The sequence below is a fragment of the Mrakia frigida genome (assembly GCF_051309035.1).
Source record: "Mrakia frigida strain ATCC 22029 unplaced genomic scaffold BDY24scaffold_42, whole genome shotgun sequence".
Taxonomy (NCBI): Eukaryota; Fungi; Basidiomycota; class Tremellomycetes; order Cystofilobasidiales; family Mrakiaceae; genus Mrakia; species Mrakia frigida.
This window is the reverse complement of record NW_027481239.1, coordinates 293-25,954: the sequence shown is the minus strand read 5'-3', so window position 1 is coordinate 25,954 and position 25,662 is coordinate 293. Positions and strand designations below refer to the sequence as shown.

General features: G+C 54.0%; 9 protein-coding genes across 9 annotated transcripts; 4 read left to right on the top strand and 5 right to left on the bottom strand.

The window, feature by feature from the left end:
* Nucleotides 1–443: 443 nt before the first annotated feature.
* BDY24DRAFT_372436 (uncharacterized protein) lies at nucleotides 444–1,727 on the bottom strand (the record flags this gene model as incomplete). The annotated part of the gene is made up of 5 exons (XM_076638192.1): nucleotides 444–493; nucleotides 697–791; nucleotides 873–1,114; nucleotides 1,185–1,293; nucleotides 1,471–1,727. 5 exons carry the CDS (start codon nucleotides 1,725–1,727, stop codon nucleotides 444–446), a joined length of 753 nt encoding a protein of 250 aa, XP_076492729.1.
* Nucleotides 1,728–2,378: 651 nt separating this feature from the next.
* BDY24DRAFT_213307 (uncharacterized protein) lies at nucleotides 2,379–4,918 on the bottom strand. Its single transcript, XM_076636522.1, has 5 exons — nucleotides 4,698–4,918; nucleotides 3,862–4,599; nucleotides 3,675–3,741; nucleotides 3,239–3,602; nucleotides 2,379–3,161 (listed from the first exon to the last, which is right to left on the bottom strand). The coding sequence occupies exons 2-5, from the start codon at nucleotides 4,551–4,553 to the stop codon at nucleotides 2,596–2,598; spliced, it is 1,689 nt and encodes a 562-aa protein (XP_076492728.1). The 5' UTR covers nucleotides 4,554–4,599; nucleotides 4,698–4,918; the 3' UTR covers nucleotides 2,379–2,595.
* Nucleotides 4,919–4,991: 73 nt separating this feature from the next.
* BDY24DRAFT_418739 (uncharacterized protein) lies at nucleotides 4,992–6,920 on the bottom strand (the record flags this gene model as incomplete). Its single annotated transcript, XM_076643893.1, has 8 exons — nucleotides 4,992–5,024; nucleotides 5,115–5,174; nucleotides 5,490–5,497; nucleotides 5,578–5,649; nucleotides 5,876–6,005; nucleotides 6,113–6,215; nucleotides 6,317–6,397; nucleotides 6,712–6,920. 8 exons carry the CDS (start codon nucleotides 6,918–6,920, stop codon nucleotides 4,992–4,994), a joined length of 696 nt encoding a protein of 231 aa, XP_076492727.1.
* A 149-nt stretch (nucleotides 6,921–7,069) lies between these two features.
* On the bottom strand, nucleotides 7,070–8,463 carry BDY24DRAFT_418738 (NAD-binding protein; the record flags this gene model as incomplete). The annotated part of the gene is made up of 9 exons (XM_076643892.1): nucleotides 7,070–7,136; nucleotides 7,233–7,376; nucleotides 7,454–7,467; nucleotides 7,560–7,619; nucleotides 7,691–7,826; nucleotides 7,891–7,928; nucleotides 8,009–8,053; nucleotides 8,122–8,378; nucleotides 8,448–8,463. 9 exons carry the CDS (start codon nucleotides 8,461–8,463, stop codon nucleotides 7,070–7,072), a joined length of 777 nt encoding a protein of 258 aa, XP_076492726.1.
* Nucleotides 8,464–8,875: 412 nt separating this feature from the next.
* Nucleotides 8,876–10,257, bottom strand: BDY24DRAFT_402682 (40S ribosomal protein S27). Its single transcript, XM_076642255.1, has 4 exons — nucleotides 10,149–10,257; nucleotides 9,862–9,957; nucleotides 9,246–9,311; nucleotides 8,876–9,097 (listed from the first exon to the last, which is right to left on the bottom strand). The coding sequence occupies exons 1-4, from the start codon at nucleotides 10,149–10,151 to the stop codon at nucleotides 8,936–8,938; spliced, it is 327 nt and encodes a 108-aa protein (XP_076492725.1). The 5' UTR covers nucleotides 10,152–10,257; the 3' UTR covers nucleotides 8,876–8,935.
* A 2,246-nt stretch (nucleotides 10,258–12,503) lies between these two features.
* BDY24DRAFT_402680 (uncharacterized protein) lies at nucleotides 12,504–14,180 on the top strand. Its single transcript, XM_076642254.1, has 6 exons — nucleotides 12,504–12,725; nucleotides 12,805–13,006; nucleotides 13,127–13,255; nucleotides 13,339–13,497; nucleotides 13,598–13,630; nucleotides 13,729–14,180. Exons 1-6 carry the CDS (start codon nucleotides 12,597–12,599, stop codon nucleotides 13,908–13,910), a joined length of 834 nt encoding a protein of 277 aa, XP_076492724.1. The 5' UTR covers nucleotides 12,504–12,596; the 3' UTR covers nucleotides 13,911–14,180.
* A 108-nt stretch (nucleotides 14,181–14,288) lies between these two features.
* Nucleotides 14,289–16,624, top strand: BDY24DRAFT_212596 (alpha/beta fold hydrolase). Its single transcript, XM_076636521.1, has 8 exons — nucleotides 14,289–14,622; nucleotides 14,726–14,831; nucleotides 14,922–14,989; nucleotides 15,095–15,252; nucleotides 15,361–15,513; nucleotides 15,588–15,618; nucleotides 15,729–16,037; nucleotides 16,131–16,624. The coding sequence occupies exons 1-8, from the start codon at nucleotides 14,575–14,577 to the stop codon at nucleotides 16,179–16,181; spliced, it is 924 nt and encodes a 307-aa protein (XP_076492723.1). The 5' UTR covers nucleotides 14,289–14,574; the 3' UTR covers nucleotides 16,182–16,624.
* An 89-nt stretch (nucleotides 16,625–16,713) lies between these two features.
* BDY24DRAFT_418734 (uncharacterized protein) lies at nucleotides 16,714–17,388 on the top strand (the record flags this gene model as incomplete). The annotated part of the gene is made up of 1 exon (XM_076643891.1): nucleotides 16,714–17,388. One exon carries the CDS (start codon nucleotides 16,714–16,716, stop codon nucleotides 17,386–17,388), a length of 675 nt encoding a protein of 224 aa, XP_076492722.1.
* Nucleotides 17,389–17,842: 454 nt separating this feature from the next.
* On the top strand, nucleotides 17,843–25,137 carry BDY24DRAFT_436868 (uncharacterized protein; the record flags this gene model as incomplete). The annotated part of the gene is made up of 12 exons (XM_076644242.1): nucleotides 17,843–17,965; nucleotides 18,051–19,935; nucleotides 20,025–20,890; nucleotides 21,330–21,391; nucleotides 21,698–22,012; nucleotides 22,254–22,336; nucleotides 22,409–22,568; nucleotides 22,658–23,159; nucleotides 23,245–23,752; nucleotides 24,174–24,531; nucleotides 24,606–24,694; nucleotides 24,991–25,137. The coding sequence occupies exons 2-12, from the start codon at nucleotides 18,073–18,075 to the stop codon at nucleotides 25,135–25,137; spliced, it is 4,953 nt and encodes a 1,650-aa protein (XP_076492721.1). The 5' UTR covers nucleotides 17,843–17,965; nucleotides 18,051–18,072.
* Between the last annotated feature and the right edge of the window lie 525 nt (nucleotides 25,138–25,662).

The following is a 25,662-nucleotide window of genomic DNA, read 5'->3' as shown; positions in this document are numbered from 1 at the left end:
GCTTGGATAAACTTCTCCTTTCTCTCACGACGATCTCGCTCTTGCTCCGTCGGTTCGTCTCGCCTCCCTCCTTTTGTCTGGCGTCGAGCTTTCGCTTTCTCCTTATATCTAACTCTACAATCTCCTCCTCTTTATCTTTGCATTTATCCTCTAACAGAGCATCAACGGCAAGACTGAAAGAGGCACAAGCTCGTCTGCTTTCCGACCGAGTTGGTGTTGAGCTCGAGTTTGAGGAGTGGTTGAGAGGTTTCGGAGTTTGGTAGGTTTAATAGTCAGATACCATGGCTCTCTTTTATTCTCATTCTAAATCTTGTGTTGCGGTCGAAGCGAAAACGGAGAGAAGAGGTATCTGAAGAGGGAGAGCCCGACGCGTCGTCTCTTTCGGGCGCTCTGACCTTCAGCAGAAGTGAAGAGAGATACAAGTAACGTTGAAGACACAGAGGCTACATAGGACCCTGAAAGCGACACCGGACGAAACAGACATGGAAGGAAGCTAAAGAAGCAGAACGAAGGGTTCGAAAAAAGAAAGAAAGCAAAGACCCGATGCGTCAAATCATCCCTTGACACACTCTTCATCGGAAGAGAGATTCCAACCTCGGATGCAGGAGTCTGGATTGAAATCCAAGAGATGACATGTATATCGTTTCAGTGTCTGAGCGTCGAGAGGCTGGAGCGGAGAGGTAGAAAACAACTTACGAGCGACGCACTTCCCCTTGACGCAAGAAACCTCGTCGACACCTTGAAGATCCGAACAGTCGACCCCAGCTCCTCCGATACAGCCTCCACATGAGCTGACGATAAATAAAAGGGCAGTCAGTCAAGGAAGCTCGGAGAGCGAGCTGTCAAAGAAACGGATTCGAGATCGAACTCACTTCAAGTTGTCCTTAACGTTCATGCAGCTCAATCCCGTCTCGAGAGGACAGGCCAGCTCTCCGATGGGACAGATTTTACCTCCAACGAAGGCAGACTTCTCCTCGGTCCTCTTCTTCTTGAAAGCGGGCGAGGGCAGGGCTTGATTCACGACGTTGTTGCTCGGACACGACTCGAGATAGGCTGCTCTTGTGAACGCGAGTCCTCCGGTGTAGATCTGGTCGAAGTCCCGAATAGATATCAGCTACAGTTTCAGAGAAAGGTCGGAAGAAGAACGGACAGAGCGAAAGAAGAAATCGGATGGTTGAACTTACGCACGTCGCGTCCGGCGAGAGAACGTATCCCAGCGCGCCTCCGCATCTATCTACAACGGCAGTAACCCATGCAGAAGCATCTACGTATCCGGAGCAGGTAGGTGGGTAGCTGTATGATCGATAAGAACGAAAGGGAGTGCATAATGGCCAGTCAGTTCTCGTTCCTTGCCCTTGTTCGAACAACGGAACAACGACGAGCTTAGGACTGTTTCTTCTTTCCATCCGCTTTCTTCGCGAAGAGAGTCCCGCTTCACCTCCCTACCGATGGAGAAATACACGGACTAACCCTGTGAAAGTAAAGCATCCCCCGTCGCCGGTGAAGTAGACGTACCCAACCGCGTTCGGTCTCAGATCTGCTCGAACGGAACACAACACCTGTGTGAGTTGCATAGGTTCCTGTTGCAGTCCTCCGCCACCAAAATTCCAGAAGCTGGGGACGACATTTGAGAAGTCGGTGTAAACTCGAGCGTGGGTGGAGAGGGAAAGCTTGAGGAAGAGAAGGGAGAGGAAAGGGAGGGACGGGAGGAAGTGGGTGAGGAGCATCGGATTTCGAAGAGGCGAGGGAGGGAGAAGGGCAAGAGCGATGGAAGAGGATAAGGAGGGGAGGGATGGATTGATCTTGAAGAAGAGAAGGTGGACGTTGAAAGAGAAAGGAAACGAAGTCCCCTTGTTGATCGCGTCGAAACCCAAGCAGGTCCAAATGTCGGAAAGGCTTGAAGCTTGAATTCGGATCTGCTCCGCCCATCACCGATTCACCCTTCTCTTGCTTCCGATGCGAAACCAATTACAACGTCGGAAACACATACAGCTGATCGAAGTTGCTTTCCAAGAGAAGGATTGTTGAATTGGTCCCTTCGAAACGACGCGCGTCGCGACGGATCGTTTTTTCGCCTCCCCTTCTTTCTTTCTTCCCTCGCGAGAAGAACTTCTCCCTCGAGCTGCTCCCTCTGCTACAAGGTACTGGAATGTAAACTCTGAAAGGTCCAGAAACAAAACGCTCGCAAGCCAGATACCCTCGAGGTTTCAACCGTTTGGATTCTTTGGACGACGGAACACCGTTTTCCGACGGTTCGAGTCAAGTTCCACCGCCTTCCCGTTAGAACTAAACGGACATAGGATCCAAGGTCAAAGAAGATTTGAACAAAGCCACCAAGTTGTAGCTAGACTAGACTACCTAGAACTAAAGAGCCGAGACGAGTTCGAGGTCAAAAAGAAGAACGACGGCGGACCAGCTTCGAAAGCTCTCCTACCGGATAACCAGCAAGCTGGGTCGAAGCTCAAGCTCAAAACCACGTACTAGAACGTCGTGATCTCCATCGACTGGCTCCTCGGTATCAAGCAGCCGACACGATCCAACCCGACTCAACTCTCCTCGCTCCCCTTCCCTCCCTCCTTCGTCCCGCCCTCACTTTCACGTCCTCCAACAAGCTGCACACCCCTTATCGAGCTCAAAAGACTTGGCACCTTGCTCAGTTTCGACATTCCTGCTCCCAGACCGAGATGGCGAGATCGTTTCGTCGACGGTTGAGCGACCTTCTCCTCGATTGGACGTTTCGTCGGACTCGAAGTTGACGCAGATGATGAAACCGAGTGGTGGTCTGGTTTTCGTTTCAGAGGAGGTAGTGGTGGCGGTGGCATCGATCCTAAGAGGGAGGGTGACGAGGTGGAGGTTGGGTTGGTTTTGAAGGCCGAGGAGGTTGGGAGGAGGAGATTTGGATGTGGTGGGATAGGGAGAGCGAGGAGAGGGAGAGGATCTGGTGTGATTTTGAAGGAGGAGATAGGTTTCGAATGGGAGCGGAAGGAAGGTGGCGGTGGAAGACCTCTGAATTGAGATGACGGTTGAGGAGTTTTGGACGAGGAAGCGAGAGCGTTGGTGAGGGGTGGAGGAGCCGAAGTTGGAGCGGGATTGGGCGTCGCATCGGATAGTGGTAGTAGTTGGGGTTCGTATTTGAAAGCAGGTATGCTCAGGATCGAGTTCTGAGAGAGACAGAAGGAAAAAGCGAAAGACGCGTCAGAACGCGTCGAATGCCGGAACCGAAAGAGAACAGACGGGCTCACCGACGACTCTCCCGTCCTCCGTGACTCATCAAACTCATCCCTCCTCATCCTTCCAGGAGCGGTCGAGCTCACTCCCTTCCCTCTCCCACTCCTTTCGCCACCACCAAGCAGCACCTCTCTCCCTTTCCCTTTCCGATCCAGCTCCTCCTGCTGCCATCTCACCTCGTACCCCACCTCCCTCAGCATCACTCCCGTCGTCAAAGAGTCCTTGACCCAGTCGAAGCTGACTATCCACTGGGCTGGTAGTTTCTTCTCGAGGATGGAGCGTTGAAGGGTGGAGAGCGACGAGGAGGAGGTTGGGAGGGAAAGGAGGACGTGAGAAGCTGATTGAAGAGAGGGAGTGAGGGAGGCGCCGTTTTGCTGCAGCGTGGGAGAAAGGTGATAGGTCAGTCAGCAAGAAAAGATACCAAGAGGAAGGATCGTTGGACTCACAAGAAGGGAAGTGATGAGCTCGGACGAGAACGACGTGTTTGGTTCGACCCAGCACCAGGTTGGATTGCTGCGAAGGATAAACAAACAACCTGATGAGCTTCTCCTACATCTCTATCATCTCTCAGAGCTTTGTTCGAGAGCAAGAAGCTCAGGGAAAGGGAAGAAACGAAGAGAAAGACGAGCTCACCCATCCTCCCTGAACAACTCTCCTTCCTTCTTCTTTGAATTCCCTCTCCACCCTCCCTTTCCCCTCCTCTGAGTCAAGACGACCTCGAGCTCTCTCTTCTCCTGCTCTTCGCCCTCTCCCTCTCCAACCTCAGCTTCCTCTTCTCCCTCTCTCGGTTCGACGAGCTCTTCTTCCGCGACGTCCTCCCTCAAGCCATCGACCATCCCCTCGACGATGGCCTGAAAGTCGACCTCCACGACCTCGTCGTTCTCGTTCGTATAGTCCTTGTACTTGTCCGCTATGGCATCGATGGCTTGAAGGTAACGGAGGTAGGCTTCGTCTAGAGCTTGGGCGAAAGGAGAGGAGTCGGTTGGAGGAGGAGGAGCCGTGGGTTGGGAGGAGGAGGGAAGGGGAGGAGTCGGAGGATGAGCTTGTTGAGTTAAGAGTTGCTGGAAGAGATCGAAAGCTGGATCTTCTTCTTCCGATTGAGAAGGTTCGTAAGAGGAGGGTGGTTCTTCGTCTTCAGCTTCTTGGGAGGAAGAAGAGGGAGGGAGGACGAGCTGGGAGGAGTAGGCTGGAGGAGGAGGACCGTTGGAGGAGGAGCTCGAACCGGGTTGCGAGAGGGAGGAAGTCGGAACGAGGACGGTTCGATGGGTTGGAGGGGGTGGCGAGAGAGACGAGGTCTGTAGGAGAGTTGAGGTGGAAGGAGGCATGTTGAAGAGAGGGAGGAAGAGAGGGGAGGTTGAGGCCGAGGTCGAGCTGAAGGGAGAGGGAAGGGATCGAGGTCAATTTCTGCTGCTACAGAGCCTTTGAGCGGGTTGAAAGATGTCCTAGGTATGTTCGAGAGGGTATCTCACCTAAGAGTCAAGAAAGAGAGGGAAAAATGGAGGTCTGCCGAAGCGGATGCGTCGCCTCGAAGGACAGTCGACAAGGGAAGGACGAGGTGGAAGTTGAGTCTCGACAAAAAGAAGGCGCGTTCCTTCCCCTTCTGTTTCTGCCTCCGCGTATCTTCTCTGACGAACGAGGCTTCCTACAGGATCGATAAGATACACACATATACAGATAGAGTGGAGAGTGAACCAGTAGTTAAGAGCTTCAAAGGAGGAAAAAGAGCAAACAAAGACGGACGACGCGTCGCGTCCAATCTCCCTTCAACGACAAAGACCAGCCTCGAGCACAGGAGCCTGGAGCAGATTTCAAGACAGAGGAAGGATCAGCTCACCGGATCACAAGTGGGGGAACGAGAAGCAAAGCGGAACGAACGAGAAACTCACGAACGTGACACCTCCCCTGTTCACAGGCCTCCCAACCCTAATGGACACCCTCCACAAGGTCTGACGAGACGGTCAGAGGAAGGAGCAGATCAAGTTCCATCGAAAGACGAGAGGCGAGTCGAAGTCGAAAACCAAAAGGAAGGAGAGGCCGGGAGGTGTGCCGCTCGACCAAGACCGAACCCATCCCTCCTCCAGCTTGCTACTAGCCAAGATTCGAGCGTTGTAAAGACATTGCATACCTAACTAGATATACGTCCGCTGAGATCGAGAGAAACCGTGGTTGAACCAGATTCCAGGAGAGAGAGCGCAAGGCGATTTCCGAATGGTGCGACTGCTGGAAGAGAGAACAAGAACGCAGAGCTCGCATCAGTGAACGATCTGGACTGAATAGATGACAGAGAGGTGAATCCCAGTACGAACCCGATTTGAGTCCCAAGGGAAGGCAAGGAGGAGAGAAACGAACGTCCACCGTTGACGAGGGAGAGAGAAGAAGATCGTTCGTCGACGGTTTGAAGCGGTCTGTGCAATCTTGAACCTGAAGAGAGAACACCTGAGAGGCTGGTCAGTTCATCGGAGTATCCCAGCGAAGCGAGATCGATGGGAAGACCTCGAACTCCCACTCGGACGACGAACGACGGACGACTCACCAATGCCTCCCCCTCCCTCTCTGTCCCTCCCTCTCTTCTTCCTCGCTCCCTCCGCCTCACAAAAAGCTCTTCAACCCGATCGTATCACCTCACCTCCAGTTCAACTCCTCCCACCCTCGCCTCCATTCCCGTTCCCCATCGTTCCCTCTCCCTTCTCTCCTCCCATCGCCTCCGCGTCGAGCATGGCAGCCTTGAGCTCAGGGAACTGATCCCACAGCGAGCTTTCGAGCATCTTCCTGTAGGACTGATCATCGCAGTGCAAAGAAACGAAAAGCAAGACAACGGTCAGCTCGAGAAAAGAGGACGTGGGACGAAAGGGAAAGGGAGAGGAAGGAGAAGGTCGAAGCTCACCTCCACAGCAACCAACCTCCCATGAGCGAGCTGATTCTCCCCCGAGGCTACGACGATGAGATCCCGAGTGTGTTGATGAGGGTTCTTGGAGGCGTCGAGTAAACTACAAAGGTCAAGAAGAGGGAGAGCGTGAGCTTGAGATCTTCGAGCGAAGGAGGGGAAGAGAGCTGCTGCTCGAGCTCATCGAGAAAGGAGGAAACATACTCTAGCACTTCCAAAGGGACCTTGGCAGTAATCCTAGGTTTCATAGCTGCTACTTCCGCTATCGACGAGATGGTTTGGGCTCTGTGGGTGGAGGAGAGAGGAGAGAGGAGAGAGGAGAGAGGTCAGCGAGGTGAGCTTCAAACGAGGAAGGAGAAGGAGAACGAATGAAGCTCGGAGGGAATCAAGCTGGTAGAGAAAGGAAGCCTCTATACATCCTCTAGCGAGTCCCCTACTGGTTTGTTGTATACCGAGCAACAACGAGAAGGAGGGAGCTCGCTCGCTCGAACGAAAGAACCGTCGAGCTCACCACCTCTCCTTCCTTCCTCCTCTTCTCCTCCTTCTTCTCCTCCCTCCTCTTCAACCCCCTCTCCCATATGCATGCACCTCGTACTCACGTAGCCTTCGCAATCAACCCTTCATCCCCCTTCTGGGTCGACCCAGCTCTCGCCTGCATCTCCGTCAGCCCTTGGTACAGTCCGAGCAAGGCCATCTCGAGCTCGTTCTCAGCAGAGCCGACGGGGTTGTAAGTCGGTTGAGAAGGGTGCTGTAGAGGGATATGGTGAGGTGTAGGTTGTTGAGGAGGAGGAGGGGAGGAGTTGAACATGGTTTCGAGAGAGGGAGAGGGAGGGTGGTGATGGTTTGAGGAGAAGGAGTCAGCGAGCGAGAGAACAAGAAGGGTCTCTGAAAGAGGGGCATGGATTTCGTTAAAAGAAAAAGTAGAGTTTGAGAGGAGAAGAGCAGGAAAGAATTTTATTACCAAGGGACCTGCAAAGGAGTAGGTAGATCCTTCCCGAGCACTTCCTCAGCGTTCCCGATCCCTCTAAAAAAAGACAACAAACCACTCGCGGTCAGTTCGTTCTCCTTTCCTCTCTCGTTTCTCCCACCCCAAAAGAACCTCATCGAAACCTCGACTCACTTGGGTCCATTAGGAGCCCAGAACTGTCCACTCTGCTCGATCGTCAAGGACTCTACGAAATCGAGGAAGACGGGAGCAGCGACTTCCGGCGTGATGGCTCCTCCTTTCTTGTAGTGCTCCTTCATTCCTTCGGTCATTTCGGTGCTGTAGTGGAACGAGATGAAGTGGAGTAATCGTCAGTGAGGGAAGGAAGGAGGAGGGAGAGAAGGAGGTGACCGCACATGAGGAACCCGGGCTGCGAATCGATTCGAAGAACGACGCGTCGACGACCAGGAGGTCAGCTCTCTCGCTCTCTCTCCCTCTCTCACGTAGAACCCATCCACTCACGTGAATCATCCCAACCGTAATTCCCTTCTCCTTCAAATCGAAACTCAACAGTCTCCCGATCTGAAAACACAACCAGATTCAGCTCTTTCTCTCGCTCTCTTCCTTTTGTCCCTCGTCCTCGTTTCACTCACCATATTCGCCGCCGCCTTACTCCCATGATGCCCGAACATCCCACCACCTTCGTTCTGAGTCCTGAGCGTGATGGAACCACCTTCGGAAGTGAGGAGGATGAGTTTGGCGTGAGGGGCGAAGGAGGAGGATTGGACGCTGAGGAACGACGCGTTGAAGAAAGGTCAGCGAACGAGCGGAAAAGAGATGCTGGAGGACGTACAGAGCTGAAGTAAGGAAGACAGGTGCGACTGCGCAGATCTACGAGGATCAAGAGAAGGAGTAAGTCCGAGAGAACGAACGAAGATAGAGAACGGAGGAAAGAGGCGACCGTAGCTTACTCGATACATATCCATCTCGTCCTCCCAGTTGGGTTCCTCGAGAGTCTACCCATCATACGCAGTCAGTCAGTCTCTTTCCATCTTATCTCATCTTCTCTCACCTGTCTACTCACCTCCTTCTTCAACACCCCCGCAACAACCACGACCCAATCGACCTTCTCTCCCTTCAACCCTTTCACAATCTTCTCCCCAGCTCCTTCGGTTCCTACGTCGATTCCATCGATAACGTTCACTCCTTTGGGAAAGAAACCTTGCTTGGGTGGAGAGCGGGTGGTAGCGAAGATGGTGGTAGGGTTGGTGGAAGAGGAACGAGAGGAGAGCACTTTGACGAGAGCGAGTCCGAGGCCTCGAGAGGCGCCGATGATGAGAGCTGAGAGAAAAGAGGAGAGGGAGCAGTCAGGGAGTGAGCAGGAAGAGGGGAGGGAGGAGAAGGGCTGACCTGTAGAGGGAGGCATCGTAGCAAACGGGAGAAAAGGGAGATGGTGGGTGGAGGGAGGGAGCGAGGTGAGCTCGTCGATTCGAACGAGTTCCTCGGAGAAGCCATGACGTCGTCTCTTTCTTTCTTTGTTTTCTTTCTCTTTGTTTGTTGTTCTTCGGTTCTTGCCCTCAAGTAGTCAAGGATGAGATTAACTCGCTCGACTTTCTCCCAGAGAACCAGCTCGTCGCCCTTTCAGCCCTCCCTCCATGTCCGTTTCCTCTCGAGCTCACCTCCTCAACCTCCTCTCTCCGCCCATCTTTCCCAACGGCGCTCGACTCGTAATAAGCGAGAACATCATTCACAAGTCCTTCTACTAACCCGAAAACCCAGCCTGAAAACGATTCGAAGACCCCATTTCCATCACAGAAACACGAGTAAACGACGTTTAAGCCTTCCTTCGGAAAGAGCAGCCTGCGAGTACGGAAGCGAGCAAGAAGGAAGAGCGAAGGTCAGCGTTCGTCTTCAGGGGTTGAGGGAAGGGTCGAAGGGGTAGCTGGTGGTGGAAGTTGTTTGGGCAAGGGAGGAAAGAGAGGAAGGAGACGAGACGCACCCTCCTGGAGACGGGCCTTTCCACCTCGGGGCTGGCAAAGGATGGTCTGGCACGATCCACACTGCAAGAACGAGGTTAAACGATGAAGAGAAGGTCAGTTGAGCTTCGTTCGAAGAGAAAGACGATCGGTTGGGGTTGGGGGTTCGATTTGAGTTTTCGGTCGCGAGCTTCCGTCTCGTTTCGTTGGAGGTCAGGAGGAGGGAACGAACCTGAACGGCAGTGGAAGCGTGGGAGAAGACGGTGGTGATCTGGAAGCACCCGGGGCACTTGACGTCCTGTTTGGTGGAGAAGAGCGAGAGCGAGCGAGCGAGAGAAGAAGGGAGGGAGAGGGAGACGAAGGGAGCGAGGTCAGCGACGTGTGAAGGGAACCATCAAGGGAAGAGGTGAGAGTGTTTGGGAATAGTGTTGGGTGGTGGTGGTGAGGAGTGCGTGGGTAGCGAGGGTGGGTGCGACGAGAAGCGAGAGGGGTATAGGTGAGGTTGGGAGGAGAGAGAAGGGAGGAAGGGAGGAAGGGAAGGGAGGGAGAGGATGACCTCGACTCGTGTGACCCTTCCCTCCCTTCTCCTGCCCTTTTCTACCTCTTCCACCTCTCTACATCCCTCCCAAACCATCCTGGTCTCCTCCTCTTCCTACAGCCATTCCCTCCCCTCTCCGTCCTCTCGTTCCAATGCATTCCAAGACCGCTCCCTCCTCTCTCTTCCAAATCCGCACTCTAGTCTCCTCCCTCCTTCTTCCTCCCTCCCGTTCTCCCGCTGTAGTCCTCGGATTCCGATGGTTGTTGCTGGAGGTTGTTGCTGAGATTATGTGGTATAAGAGTATACTAACCATGAAGAAGGAGTTGGGGGACTGCACGAGCCTCTTGAGCTTGTGCTTCCTGAGCTCGGCCTCAGACGAGGGGTTGAGGAGATCGATGGCGAGAGTCTGTAGAGCATACGAGGGAAGAAAAAAAAGTCAGCATTTCGTCCTGTACGAGGGGTGGGTTGGGCGGGTATGCTGAGAGGTACAGGGACAGCGTTTCTCCTCCTATGGTTGAAGAAAGAAACCTCGTTCGCCACCACCTCGTTCCCTTCCTCTTGCCCTCCTCTCCCTTCTAGGATTCAAGTGGAACGCACCATTTTTTACGAGTGTTTCTTGTAAAAGGTCGAAGGCGGCGAGAACCTGTGGTCTAGCTGCTGACGAGTGAAGTGAAAGACGGGGGACGGTGGTCGATGGAGGGAAGTAAGAAGGAGAGGCGGACAGGCGAAAAGCTGAAAGGAGAGGCCACCCGCGGAGTCAGAATTGTCGCTGCTACATCTCATTTCTGGCAGAAAGTTCTCTCGCTCGCTCAGCAGATCCTTCGCGGACATGCAAGATGGCTTTGGACGTGAAAACGAAAACTTGCTCAGGCCAAAATGTATGGTCACTCGCTCGCCCAACGACCCTCTCCTTTACTTCGCCTCACCTCCCTCCTCCTCCTCTCCTTCCTGACCTCCAACCACGACCCACGGATACCTTCATCTCGCTCTTTTTCGCTCACTCTCTTCTCGTCGGTCTTCTTTCCGTCCTGGACCGTATCTGCATGCTTTAGAATCGCTGGGGACGCTCGTCGAACCGAGTCGACTGGCCAACTCCCTCTCCTCCCCTTCCTCCCCTCCCTCGACTGAACCTGCTTCCATGACTCTCTCTCGGACCAACCTTCGTTGCAGCTTCCTTCCGGACGACCTCCTCGCTATCTTTCTGCATACCTCTCGAACCCAGGATTTCCGTCGATATCAGCCTCGCCCCTTCTATCGCCAACGGACTCCTTTGACCTCGACCTCGACCTCGACTTCAACCTCCTTCCCTTCCCTTCGCTCCTCTCGTTGTTCGACATCCTCGCCTTGCCACCAACTTCAGGACGCAACAGGATTGATCATCATACTCGCTCAGCATCTCTTTCAAAGCTTGTCTTTGAAGGAGGTGAGATTTTGAGCGGTTCTCAACTCGAGGAGGGAAGAAGAAGGAGCAAGAGAGGGAGGGAGGTCGAGCTCGTCTCGTCAAGCTCTGTAAGTTCGTCTTCCATCTTCGCTCCCCTTCTTCGATGTGGTCGTGGCCCCGTAGGAGAGCTCAAGCTTCTCGAGAAGGTCCTCGCCCTCGAAAGGACCATGTTGGCTCGCTCTTGTTGATCTCGTTCGAAGGGTCGAGCTGAACAGCCGAAACGACTTCTCCCTTTCTCCCTTGTCTTTCCTATCCTTCCCTTCGTTTATTATTCTCTGTCTACGTACTGCTCTTGTCTCCCAGATACGATGCTGAATCCATTCTCATCCTCACAAGCAGTCTCGAGAAACATCGGCAGGTTCCACGGCGGAAGGCGTCTCCTCCTTCGACCAAAAGCTCCACTACTCGACCTCTCCTTCTTTTCCATCCCTTCTCTTTCAAGACCATTGCGACCTGTCCCGTCTACTGTTTTTGACGCACACCTTCCAAAAGATCCCCATCTCTCTCCGACATCCCCCTTCGTGGATCTCTTTCTGCGTCCTTCTGTTTTGATGGACTTTCAAGCTCATTTAACTCCTCGCGCGCATGTTTCGGCTCGTCTCTCCTCTCCTCTCCTCGCTTGATCTCCGCCCTATCAAGGTTTTCGCTTCATCGACCGCTTGTCATTTTCGTCGGAACCAACAGGACTGCTCACTACTACTCAGACACGAGCTAGTTGAATTTGTTCTTTTCTAGGGTGTTCGCCCAAAAGACCCTTGGGAGGCGCCGTCTCCCCTTTCATTCTTGTTTTTGTTTTGACCTACTCTACGGATCTGTCTCCTCCTGAGACGCACCTGCAGACCCTCATGTCTATCTAGCATGCCTTTTTTTTTCCTCCCTCTCTTCTGAAATGTAAACAAAACGAGCTCGAGAGCGTTCCAAACGACCCTCCTTTTTCCTCTCAACTCATCCGCCCAAGTCTCACCTTGCTTTCTTTCTCGTCCTGCCAGATCCTTGGATCTTCGGCTGAGATCCAGATGATCCTTTCCCTCTCTTCCTCCCTTTAGGGCCTTCAAGGCAGCCTCAGAAGGAAAAATCAGACGTCGGAAGATCTCGAGCTTCTCGGATGCTCGGTCGGTTTCACCCCCCTGCGGTCGCGTCCAACGCCTCCTCGTCGGGAACCGACCAAGGCTTTCTTTGCCCTCTTAAAGCGGTCTCGGAAGCCTGATCAAAGCACTTTGATGAACTCCACTACCGGCTTGGTTGGAGATGTTTTGGATTTCGGAGGCGCCGAAGGGTGAGCGCTTCCGACTTCAGGGTGGGCCGGACGTGCGTCCTCGCTTCGTGCCTCTCTCCCTTTGAGGCAAGCCGACTTTTGCTTGTTTACTGGGCTTGTTTCGCTGCCAGGCTTCGTCTCGCTTCGGTGTGTTTCGCTCTAATTCGTTCCCTCGGAGGGGGCGGGTTGAATCACTGACGAAAAACCCTTCAAAAGAGGGAGGGGGGGGCGAACTGTTTTCTCTTTCCATCAACCACCATCTCCCTCTTCCTTCTCTTCCTTCTCTCACCTTCCTTCCCTCTACTCTCCTCCCCTTCGCACTCCTTTCGCCCTTCGCTCCTCTCCAGCAATGCTCTTCGCTTCCTCTCTCCTCGCCGTCGGACTCGCCCTCCTCCCCTCGACCTTCGCCTCTCCCTCCAACACTTCCCCCAACCCTGCTACCCACATCCTCAAGCGAGCCGTCGCTGCTCCCATCTGTGTGAGAATCCCTCGCTTTCGCTTCTTCTCCATCTCTATATGGGTGCTGACCTCTCTTCTTTTCTCCGTTTTCCCTCCAGGTTACCCTCGACGTCGAGATCCCCGGACTCACCATCCCTGGAATCCTCGGCCTCCCCGATATCGTCCTTCTCGGAGTTGACCTCGGATTGACCTGTGTCTGTGCTACTCCCTTGGGAGGCCTTACCCCTGGATCCATCGCCCTCCTCGAGACTCGACTCCTGTCGGGTACCAACATCGCTCTCCTCGACGCCCTCGGATTCAGTACGTTTTTTTTTTTTTTTTTTTTTTTTTTTTTTTTTTTTTTTTTTTTTTTTCGGCTCCATCTTTTCTTCCACTCTTACTGATGACCTTTCCTCCTTCCTTTCCCCTCTTCTCGCACAGCTCTCCAAACTGCCCTCTCCTCCCTCACCGCTTCCCTCGTCCCCGATCTCGTCCTCGCCACCACTGCTCCCGCTCGATGCATCTACCCCTCCAACTCCATTCCTAACTCTTGCACCACCTGTGACTTCGGTCAGTCTATCACCTCTGCTTCCTCTTTCTCTCGAGCCGACAGCTGACTCTTTTCCTCGTCGCGTCCCTTTCCTCTTCCACAGATTGCGAGGACAACTTCACCAAGACCAACGGACAGTGCCTCTCCAACGTTTCCCAGAGGAGGCGACGAGAGCTCATCATGACCCGACCTGGAGCTTGCCCCAACAGCATGCAGGCTTGCTCCATTGTCGGACTCTCTGGACGAAGGACCTCTCAGTTCGGTGAGTTTTTCTTTTCCTTTCCTTCTCCCCGACTCGCTTCACCTCTTCCATCTCCTTTCCCCATTCTGACCCCTCCCCGTTTACACTTTTCCCCTCTCAGAGTGCCTTGACATCCGAACCAACATCGAGTCTTGTGAGTTTCAATCTCTCTCTTCCTCTTCGACGCGTCTCCCTTCCCTCCTCTTCCCTCTCGCTGACTCCTTCTTCCCCTTCTTCTTCCCTTTTCTTCAGGCGGAGGATGCTTGGTCCCCTTCGGATCCCAGCCTACCGGTCAGGACTGCACCCTCATCCCCAACGTCGAGGGAGTCTCCTGCACCAAGGGTCGATGCGTCGTCTCCGAGTGCGCCAAAGGTCTCGTTGTCGACGCCAGCAGGTCCTCGTGTGTTTCGTACGTCGGAGTCGAGTCCAAGTAGATTGTAGTGCACATTTACTTCTTCCTTCCTTCTGTATTTCTCCTCTTCTCGGACAATCTTCTCTCTCTCGGTTGCTTCTTCACTCGCCTCTTCCACAAACGGTTTTGATTTTGCTTCTTTCCTCTCTTTTGGTCTCCCTCCTCTCGGGCTTTCTCTAATAATCTTACCTCTGTCTCTCCATCTAGAGTTCGTTTCGGGTCTTCTCTAGCTCATTCATCTTACCTCAGCTTCTATAATTCTAGCTCTTGGGATCATGTCATTCTTTTCGGACTGAACTTCGATCAATCGAAAGGAAAGACGCGTCTCGACTTCGACTTCTGTTCCACTCTTTTCTTATCGTTCTACTGCTTTTCTTCCCGGCCGTCCTGAGTCGTGCAAGAGTGCAACTCCAGCAGAGCGAGGAAGGAAGACTCGACGAAGAGGTCGAAGATCCGTTGAAGCGCTCGTCTCGCTCACTCAATGCGTTCCCTTCCCCTGAATCGACGACTACTGTTTCAGTTCGCTGCGACGGATCACAAGGAACGATTCCGGATCCCCCTTTCGTTTCTACGTTCCCTCAGGTGATCTCTCGTCAAAACAAACCCCCTGATTCCTTTTCCCGTCTCTTCTTCTCTCGAACCACCACCATCGCCCATTCACTCGACCCTCTCCTTCGAAAACCACCATGTCTACTCCTCTCGCTTCTCACAACTCCCATCACCATCATCACAAGGTCAGCTCACTCTCCTCTCCTACTCTTGAGCCATCCTGTACCCATCCCACTCCGATTCGAATCGACGAGCTGACGTCCTCTTCTCTTCCCCTCCATTTCTCAGTCCGTCGAAACCACCTACCAGACGGTCTCACTCTCCGATGGAGTCGAGATGTTCTGGAGAGAAGCTTCTCCTCACAAGGACGCTCCTGTCATCCTGCTGCTTCACGGTCAGTCCTCTTTTGCGTCGCGTCGTTTCCCCCTCGTCTCTCGGACGACCCAAGCTGACTCTCGTTCGTCTGTACTTCCCCACTGCTCAGGATTCCCTACCTCTTCTTTCCAGTACAGAAACTTGATCCCCAAGCTCTCTCACAAGTACAGGGTCATCGTGAGTTTTCGGCGACGCGTCGATCCGGACGACGTTTTCTTTTTCCCTGTCGTCTCGCCTCTTTCTGACGTCCCCTCTCTCTCTCCTCTTCCAAAACTCTTTCAGGCTCCCGATCTTCCCGGATACGGAGATACCGTCGCTCCCGGATCCTACGAGTTCACCTTCGCTGCCCTTTCCCAGTCTCTCGAGCTCTTCATCGACGCTTTGGGAATCAAGTCCTTCATCTTCTACGCTTTCGATTACGGAGCTCCGACTGGATTCAGGTGAATATATTTCTTACGTGTTTTCATCTCCTGGCCTTTTGAAGTGCTGGAAACGAAGCTGACTGCAACGACGACGCGTTCGTTTCTTTGTTTCCTTTTCTTTCCCAGGCTCGCTCTCCGACGACCCGAGCTCTTCAAGGCGATCGTCACTCAGAATGGAAATGCTTACGAGGAAGGTCTGGGAGAGTTTTGGAGGCAGACGGGGTTGAGAGATGTCTGGGAAGATCCTTCCTCTCCTGAGAAAAGGAAGAAGCTCGAGAAGTGAGTTCTCCCATCGCGTCGAGCGTTCTGCCCCGTTCACCTATCAAACTGACTTGATTTCCGCTGTTTACTAGCATCCTCACCCTCGAAAGTACCAAGTGGCAGGTTCGTCTCCTCCTTCTCTTCCCTCGTTGGCCGACGCACGCGTCGTCGTTGTTTCTTCCCTTCTTCTCTTCGCTGACCCCTTCTTCTTCCACTTTCCTTTCTTTACCTAGTACACCCACAACAACCCCAGAATCCATCTCCTCGCTCCCGAGTCCTACAACCTCGCCTACCTCCAACTCAAATCCACCATCGACGCTCAAATCTCCCTCTTCGTGTCCTACGCGTCCAACGTCGACCTCTACCCTGCCTTCCAAGAGTACCTCAGGAAACACCAACCTCCTACCCTCGTCGTTTGGGGAACGGGAGACGATATGATCTTCCCCAAGGCGGGAGGGGAGGCGTTTGCGAAGGACATCAAGAAGGAGAACCTCGTCGTCGCGTTCAACGATGGGTGCCACTTCGCTTTGGAGAGTCACTTGGTGAGTTCGAGGGTCTCTTCTTGTTAAAGCGTCTACCCTTTGATGTCGGATAACTGACCTCCTTCTCTGTTGTTCTATCGGTGGGGGGTTCAGGACGAGATCTCCGAGAAGATGTTGGAGTTCTTCCACAAGTTCAACCTCTGAGGATTGATCGGACGCTCCCCTTCGACCTCAAGAGTTCTCTTTGGATGAACACCGATCTTAATGACATCTAACGACCTGATTCTGCCCAGAAATTCGAAGAAGATCGAGGAAAGAGGTCGAGTCGAATCGAATCGGCGACGCGTCGAGGACTGAACCACGAAGTCGAGCGTAAACCGAGAGTTGTGAGTACCTCGTCGCTACTCTCTTGAGATATGAAATTCAGGAGACCGGAACTCAAAAGAGAAGATGGGAAGGAAAGAAGAAGAGCGAGAGGAGGGGCAGAAGGGAGGAACGAGTTCCTCGACCTCGCTCTCCTCCTTCCTCAACATATATTCATCTTTCGCGGTCCTCCTTTCAAGCTCCTAACACCTCGGCAAGCTCGCAGATAACATGAGATGTACATGTCGACATTTTTGGAAGGACAGAGGGACTGTGGACGGCGGTGAGGAAGAGAACGAGCTCAACTTTCTTTCCTCCTTCCCCTCCTCTTCCCTCAACCGCATCTTTGCTCTCGCTGCCTTCCCTCTTCACCATGTCTACTACAACCGTCTCCAAGATCCCTCCTCCTTCTTCTTCCTCCCATTCCTCCAATACTTCGTCCTCCTTCCCCATCAATGTCTCTACGTTCTTCAACTCTTCTTCGCACGATCTCATCCTCCAAACCCCCTCCCTTCAGTTCTACGTCGAAACCCTCTACCTCTCCGCCTCCTCTCAAGTCTTCAAGAACATCCTCTCTCTCCCTCACTCCTCTTCCTCCTCTTCCAAGGACATCCTCAAGATCGACGAGGACAGCTCCCTCTTTGAAGACTTCCTCCGTTTCATCCATCGAACGAGCTCCCCTCCTCCGTCCGGTCTCGCCTTCGACCGCCTCCTCGAGATCAGGAAGATCTGCACCAAGTACGACGTCGACGTTGGAGCGACCAGACTATGCGAGGAGATGTTCAAGCACGTCAAGGAGAAGCCTCTAGAGGTTTGGGCCATCGCAGCGAGTCATGGGCAGGAAGGGTTGGCCAAGAGCTGTTACGCCTACTTCCCGACGTCCGTTCACGATTCTGCCTTAGGCAAGTCTAGGAACACGTCGCCTTCAGATGTACCCAAGGAGTTGATGGAGGATGTGCCAGCAACAGCGCTGTGGCATCTCCTCAGGAGCTACGACAGGGTCGTTGGCTCGGGACTGAGCTGGCATGAGGCTGGGAAGGCGACTTGAGTGAGTTCGACCAGACTCTTTCCCTTATTTTTGCCTGTCAACTAATATTTATATACATCATCGCTGACTGTTCGCTTCGTTCGACTCTGATGCAGGCCGTCGAAGGGTCGTTCCGTCGAGGTACGTCGTCCACGCGTCCCTCCCCGTCTGAGTCTCCCTCCCTTTTCTCCTCCTGGCCTCTCTTCGGTTTCAGATCTTGAACTGAACCTCGCTCCTCCTTTTCTTCGATTCCTCTGTTCACAGCACCTCAGGAGAAGGAATGTTGGGTAGACACACGCTTTGTTTTGCTCGCGATCTTGATGGGTCGTCGCCTTCTCTTCTTCTCGACAGTTCGCGTTCGTTCAACCACAATTTGTACAACTAGGTCAACAAGAGAGGATGTCTACGCCTCTATGATAACATAACAGGAGCTAGAAAGCAAGTTTTTCTGTCTGCGATCGCCCGTCGCGAGGGAGAGACGGTGCGAAAGTGTTGAGCTCGACTCGTTCCTTCCCTCTCCACCGACTCCCACCCAACCTTCTTCCCATGGAATCGACCTCTCACTCCTGGAGGACTGAAGACTAGACCCAAAGTACTAGTGAGCATCCATCCCACCCAGATCACTCTGAGAAAATCTTCCTTCGAACGAGCCACTGAACAGAACCAACTTCCTTTCCTTCCAGCTCAGCTTCCCCTCCTCTCGCCATGTCGATCAAGCTTCAACTCCTTCCACCTGTCTCCTCCTCCTCTACTACTCCTCTCAAGATCAAGGTCGTCTCTTCCACCAAGATATCGGCTCTGATCCATACGTATCTGGTCAAATCCAAGCTTCCTTTGAGCCAGAAGGAGAGCCTCTCGGTTTGGCTCGAGGAGGAGGAGCTCGAGCTCGGAGCGACGGTGGCAGAAGAGGAGATCTCGTCGGGAGAGAAGTTGAGGATCGTTTATACCAAGAAGGTGGACAAGGGGAAGGGGAGGGCGATGGAACCGGTGTTGGAGAAGGGCAAGGGCAAGGGGAAGGAGAGGAGGAGGGAGGACGACGAGGAGGAGGACGAGCTCGACGAAGGACCCGAGTGGGACGATGCTTTCCTACGAGAAGTGGATCTCAAGTCGAAGCAGAGCAGACCACCAGCTCCTTCAACCTCCCCCAAACAACACCATCTCCAGCCATCCACTTCGGCTGCCAACTCGTCAGCAACGACCCTTCCTGCTCCTCCTCGTCCAAACACCACCGCCCCTCCCTCCTCGTCCTCCTCCTCTTCAAAACGACAACGCTTCAAACCCCTCGGACCTCAAGTCGCTCCCTCTGCCAACCTCACCCCAGTCGTACCACCCGCCTTGGACGAGGAGGAGGACGAGTTCTCCTCCATGTTGTTTCCTGACGACCTCCTCGCTTCCATCGATCTTCCGACGAAGACGACAACTCCACTAGAGACTCCTACCACGTCTTCTTCTCCTCCTCACCCTCCTCCGAACACTCCAAACTACCTTCCATCCCCGTCGAGGCTCCTCGCTCTTCAAGAACGGCTCTCAGCAGCAGCACCAGAGTCGCCGGGAGGACGCGTCTCTTCGTCTCCCTCGTCCACGTCAAAAGGAGGAGCTCAACCTCGTCCCGTCGCACCTTCACCAGTACCATCAACCTCCCGGCCACGCTCGGAAGTCGTTCCTCCACCGGTCATCCGATCCTCAGATCCACCACGGAAGTCCAACCATCCCTCCTCCTCTTCCTCGTCGTCCTCTTCTCCAACAGCGGCAGAGAAGCTCGCCCAGTACCGCTACGCCGCTCTTCCTCCTCCCGCCTCTCAACCACCAACCGAACCAAAACCAACTCCTTCCCCTTCCCCTCCTCCCAAATCGTCCTCGCCACCTCGCTCCTCTCAAACCGCTCCTTTCGTCTTCCAACCCTTCGGCCCTCCCTCCTCCTCCTCCCAACCCGCCTCGACCGCCGCCGCAACTCGTCCTCGGATCAAAGACGTCTACGGAGACGACACAGCAGATGACTTCTTCTCCAACGCCGTCGACCCTCTCGATGGGTATGAACGAGTCAAGCAGGAGGAAGAAGAACGGCGAGGTGGGCTGCTCGCTTTCGAGGACGCGTCGATGGAGAAGGACGAACTCGCAGAGGATCCTGAGGAGCAGAAGGAGACGGAGCAAGGGATGGTTGTAGATTTCTGGGGAGGAGGTGGGATGGTGAAGGTGGGAGAGGAGAGTGGTCCTCCTGCTTCGTTGGTGAGAGGGAGGGAAGAAGGCGAGGGAGAGGGAGAGACGGGTTGGGTGTATGAGGAAGAGGGAGGAGGTGGGATAGGGCTTGGGTTCGAAGAGGATGATGGAGATGGGCTGAGACTGAGTGAGGTTGGCGGAGTTGGTGGGTTCGTCGCATCGCTACCGGTCGTGCGAGAGGAGGAGGAAGAGGAAGAGGAGGAGGTTGACGAGCTGGCGGGCGACGATGGTGGTGAAGAGGGTGCTGCTGCTGTGGATGTCGGGTTGGAGAAGGCGAGCAAGGTGGTGATGGCAGTCGACGTGGGAAGGAAGGGAGAAGAAGTTGGAGAGCGAGAGAAGCGAGTGGTCGCGGTGAGTCGCCTGTCTCTCCTTTCGTCTTGCTCGTTTCTGAGGCTCGGAACTGATACCTCTTCTTCCCTCTCCGTCTTCGAATCTTACAGATGCCCCTTCCACCAACTCCCGAATCCCTACCTCGCCCCAATCCTCCTACCTCGACCAACGCAGCTCCTCCTCCTCCTCGGCCTTCGTTCGTCGTCGTCGCCAGCACCACTTCCTCCCCTCCGCCTCCTGCTCCACCCTCTCGGAACCTCACCATCGCTCACCTTCCTTCCTCCGTCCTCTATCTCATCTTCCTCCAAACCATCGATCCCTTCTGCCTCTCCAATCTCTCCATCCTCCTCACCTCCAAACTCTTCCACTCCGTCGCTCGACCCATCCTCTACCGCGTCGTCTCCCTCCGCTCAACCCAAGGCTGGAACTCCTTCTTCACCTCTGGCTCACCCACGGAACTTCGCTCGTTCTCTGGAACCGCTCGAAGGAAGGAAGACTACGACGCCGTCGAGGAACTCGAGATCCACGCCGCAGGACCCAAAGACGCGTCGGATCTTTCGAGAATCGATATGGTCCTCGCCTTGCACGACATCTCCAGCAAACGAGGTCGGAAACTACCTTTCGTACCCAACTCTACTCCCCTCCTCCCCAAACTCACCAAACTCACCCTCTCCTTCCCTCCCAACTCTCCCACTTCGTCCCTCAACTACTCCATCGCACTCAAACCTTTCCATCCAGCGCTCCTCAAATCGCTCTCCTTCCCTTCGCCGACGGTCGAGATCACGTTGATTGGAGTTCGGAATACGGATCAAGTGAGAGCGGTGTTTGGGACGGTGCAGGGCGTGAAGAAAGTGGTGCTGGAGAGGCCAGCCGAGAGCGGGAGGAGGGAGTTAAGTGAGATGGCTGGAAAGAGCGGTGGAAGGATCAAGGTTCCGGCTGGGGACGAGGGTTGGGTTCCGACAGAGAGGGTGGAGGAGTGGAGGAAGAAGAGCGTTTGGGTTGGGATGCTTTGAGAGGGAGGGAGGGAGGGACGACGGGTCGAAGGCGCGTTCGTCTTTGATCTGCCTCTTTCGTTTGGGCTCGGTTCGTACGACTTTAATGATTTCTTCTCTTTTCTGACGATTTTGCATGCCTCTCTGCTTTCTTAGCTCTTTTTCTCGCAACCCTCAGTTTAGAGTCGCCCTTCCTTCTTTCTTCAGCGGGAGGAAGCGGCTGAGCTGGTGCAGTCGGGTCGCAGACCTCTCAGATTCACTCGTCCAGGCCTGTTTCAAAGTCAGCATATTTTCCTCTTCACCGTTGCATTGTTGTTCGAGAAAAGGAGGGTCGAAGGGAGAAGGTCCGAGAGACGCGTTGAGATCCGTCGATCCGAACGACAACTGATTGGTTCGTTCTCCCTGTTCTTTCTTGCTCACAAGTCGCATCGATCCTCATCTCGCCACGAAGGCTGGCTACTGTCTCAACACTACGATCTCAGCAGGTACGCGAAAAAAGAGAAGGGAGGAGGAGAAAAGAAGAAAAGAAGGCGGGGGCCGTCTCCGTCTTTGCAATGTCCCCCTTCTTCTCTTGGAGAGGTCTGTCGAGATCTGTCAAAACCTTGAAACTGTTTCCTCGTTCGAGACCTCGAAGAGGAGTCCGACAGGCAACCTGCGAGGAGGAGGAGGATGGGAGGAACGAAGGGAGACGACGGACGAGGATTTCCTCTCGCACCTCTTCGGATCTCCGTTCTCCTCGACGTTGCGGCTCTCCTTTGCTGACTTTCGCTTGATCTTTTGCTCTTCCTCAGGGATATCTTCACTTTCTTATCACTCGTCAATGATGACGCGTCAATGCGAAGATTTGACGCAGGCCATGGCGATCCTCGAGCCTCGATCAGTTCCCTTTCGAAGGACCTCTGGCCCAGAGCCTGTTCCTCTGCTCCTTCTCGTCAACCACCACCACCGCTCGCAAGCTCGCTCTCTTCTCATGGTCCCATCTTTACTCCGTAGAGGGATCTCGCGCTCTCTCGTCGGTCTGGCGTTCTTGGTGGCAGGAAGCGTCGATGCTCAAGACACGAGCAACAACTCGACCTCGAACTCAACGGGCCTTGGAAACGTTCTTTGTGAGTGAAGTTCTACATATTAACCTTCTTTTCATGTCGCAAGCCTCAGGTGCTGCCTTTCTCCTGCTTCGACTTCGAGATTTGGACTCGAAGGAAGGATCGCTACATGGGAAAAGGAGGACGGAAGGAGAGCCAAGGGAGGAATCCAGAAAGCTGAGAGCTCACCTTCGCGCCGTCCTTTTTCTCGAGACAGCTTGTTGACTTCGCTTTCCTCCCCCAATTCCGGTTCCGATTCTGATAGACACCTCAACAGCAACCTACTGCTCCGCCCCCAACGGCATCCAGGTGCAAGACTTCGCCTTTCAGTACTACGAGCAAAACAACGTTCGTCCCTCCGACCTCCTTCCTTTCGCCGTCTCCCAAAGCTGATCGTTGCTCTCTTCTGGTACAACTCAGTCCGCTTACATCACCCTAGCGATCGCGTCTCTCACCAGAATCAATCTCGCCATCGAGATCGAGATCTACGCCTACGATATGTCTATCCTCGACACGACCTTCAACTTCTGCGACATCCTCGGAGGACTCCTTTGCCCTCTCCCTGAGATCAGCTTCTCTAGTGAGTAGCTTTCCGATTGCTGCACTAATAGAAGGCAGAGATCGTGACTGACCTTTTCCCCGCTCACTTCCTATTTCCCTTTTCGACAGTTGGGACGAACCTTCCTCTCACCGAAGAGGACACCTCCTCCCTCCCCTCCATCGCCTACACCGTCCCAGACCTCGAAGCTTACGCCCGAGTCAAGTTCATCGACGTCGTCACCAACGAACTCGTCGGTTGCGTCGAAGCTTCGCTCTCAAACGGTTGGACGACTCGTCTCCCCGCCTTCCTCTGGTCGACAGCCGGAGTCGCGCTTCTCGCCGTCCTCGTTTCGTGGTTCCATACGGCTTGGAACATCTCGAGGTCGGATCCCAAGCTCAAGGATCGAGCAGAGCTGGTGACGGGAAGCTCGAGTCCTGGGCAATGGAGAGTCGTCGACGTGATCTTCATGTTCCAGTCGATCGCCGCGACGGGCTTGCTCTCGCTCGAGTTCCCTTCAACCTACAGAGCCTTTGTCCTCAACTTCCAGTGGGCTCTGGGGATCTTCTCGACCGCAAAAGTTCAGAGTGCTATCGATCGGGCGAGGTCTATCACGGGAGGGAAGCTCACCAGGTTCGTCGCGTCTCGTTCTCTTTCGTTCGAACACGAGCTGACCTTCCGCTCCTTGTTTTCGTCTCCTCTTTCCTTTCCTTTACAGCCAAGCCTATCCAGCAGCCGCTTTCGTCAACAGTAACTCTACCTACACCGTCCCCATCGGAGGCGAGGCTCCCCTCAACATCTCAACTTTCCCAGGACTCTCGTTCCCTTTCCCTTTCGTCAAGCGGTCCGAAGACCTTCTTCTTCCCTCAGCCTACTCGCTACCCTCCAATCACCTCAACCCTCTCTCCCTCCTCCGTCGAGCTGCTCTCCCTGATGAAGCCTCCTCTAACTCAACGACAAGCCTTCCCTCCGGAATCCCGATCTACCTCAACTCGCTCGATATCCCCGTCGCCAACGCCTTCTTCACCGTCCTCTTCACCTGGATGTTCATTTGGTTGGTGTTTGCTGGATTGCACTTGATCCTTTGGCTGGTGGTGATGGGGGCTACGCACGGGGGAAGGAAGGTTACGTGGAAGGGAGAGAAACGCGTCGTCGTAGGGGAGGGCTGGGCTTGGAGGTTGAGGAAGAACTTTGGGTTGTTGGTGGTGACGAATATTCTCAGGATTGTGAGTCTTTCTTCATCCTTCAACCTTGCTGCTACAAGTAGCTGACCCTAGTTTTCTTCTCTCGCAGTCCCTCATGGTCTTCTTCCCCGTCGCCATCTTCTCCCTCTACCAATTCACCCTCAACGACACCTGGCTTACTATCCTCCTCGCAGCCCTGGTCCTCTTCATCACCCTCGCTACTCTCCTCGTTGCCGAGGGTACTCTCCTCCTCGCCAACCGTCGATCTCACTCCTCAATCCCAATCACTCACTCCTCGAGGCGAAACTCAACATCGCGTCGAAACTCGACCATTTCCATCTCCACCTCCCCCTCGGATTTCGCAGCCGACTCCCAATCCTACCAAACCGTCGTTCAATACCACAAATCCATGTTCTCCCCATTCCCTACCTTCCGACCTCTCTGCTCGGCCCTCTACCAACAGTACCGCTCCCCCCTGCACTCGTTCTGGCTTCTCCCCATCCTCTTCTCGACCTTCGCTAAGGCGTGCCTCATCGCTTTCGCTCAAGGACACGGAGCCGTTCAAATCATCGGTCTCGTCATCGTCGAGGGGTTGACGTTGGTCCTCCTCGTCGCGTTCAGACCTCACACGAACAAGAAGGGAGACTGGTTGAGCGCGACGTTGAGCGTGTTCAGATTGGTGGCGATGGGGATGATGATCGGCTTCTTGGAGCAGTTCTTTACCCTCTCGGGCATCATTAGGACGGTTCTCGGGCTTGTAGTGATTGCGGTTTGGGGACTTGCTGTTGTGTTGTTGTTCTTTGGGATCATTTACAACCTCTGTGAGTCGACGCGTCCTCTCCTCTTTCTGAATCCTCGAGCTCGAACTGACCCCTTCGCTCTTCCCTCTTTTCAGTCTGGGGAATCATCTGGAAACGACACACTCCGTCGGCACCTATGGACGCGGAGGACCTCGACTTGGACTCTCAGCGAAGACCTCACTCCGTCAGGCTCGAGAACGAAATGGAGAAGCGATCCAGCCGATCTCGTCCCACCTCGACCTACCGAGAAGAGAGCTTCGTCACTTCCGACCCTCCCAAGGCCAAACGCTTCTCTTCCCGCTCCGAGACGGAGGAGTCCTCTCAAACCCAACCATCTTTCGGAGAAGAACCGACGTCGACGCAGGGACGCGAAGAAGGAGACGGCTACCTCGGACGTCGTGCGTAGACTAGTGTGCTTATTTAGTTTCTTGTCTTTGTGTTCGACGTTCCAGCTTGATCTACGCTACATTTCTCGTTCAGTCATTCGCTCGCTGTCGCTGCTTCTCTCTCTCTCGCTCTCTCTGTCTCTCGTTCTTTCGATTTGGCCACTTACTACGCTTGCATTTCTTCACGACCGTCCTTTCTCGTCCCTTTAATGATAACCAGTGTTACCAATATATCTTTTAGACCTGTCCCTCTCCTTCTGCTTGCGTTGTCTTCCCTGTCTTTTGTTTTCGTTTATCTTCGGACGCGTCCCCGCTTCCTGTAATCTCATCAGTCATCTTTCTGTTCAGTACTAGGTTCAAATTTGCGGTGCATTCATCAGGAAAGGCGTCCAATACAAAGCCGTTGACGGGAAGTCGACCTTTGCGGATGCATGCGTTCTCGACGCGTCGAGAGATCCACGCTTTCGCAGGCTCAAAGCTTCTCGTGGTTGCTGAGTCGGTGCAACTGCCTCCTCGAAAGTCAAGGAGTCCATATTTTCGCTCTACAGTAGATTGAAGCCCGAAAAAAAAACAGCGGTGAAGAACGAGAGAAACAAAACAGTTGAGCCCGACGCGATCTCCTTGCCTTCAGTCATCAGAAAAGACGATCTTGTGTCGCCACGAGGTCGTCTACAAACGTTAGCAAGATAATATTCTGTTCTTCTCAACAACTCAGTCGACCAGAAGATTTTCTTGAAACGCTCTCGGTGACTCACGAGTCTGCGCC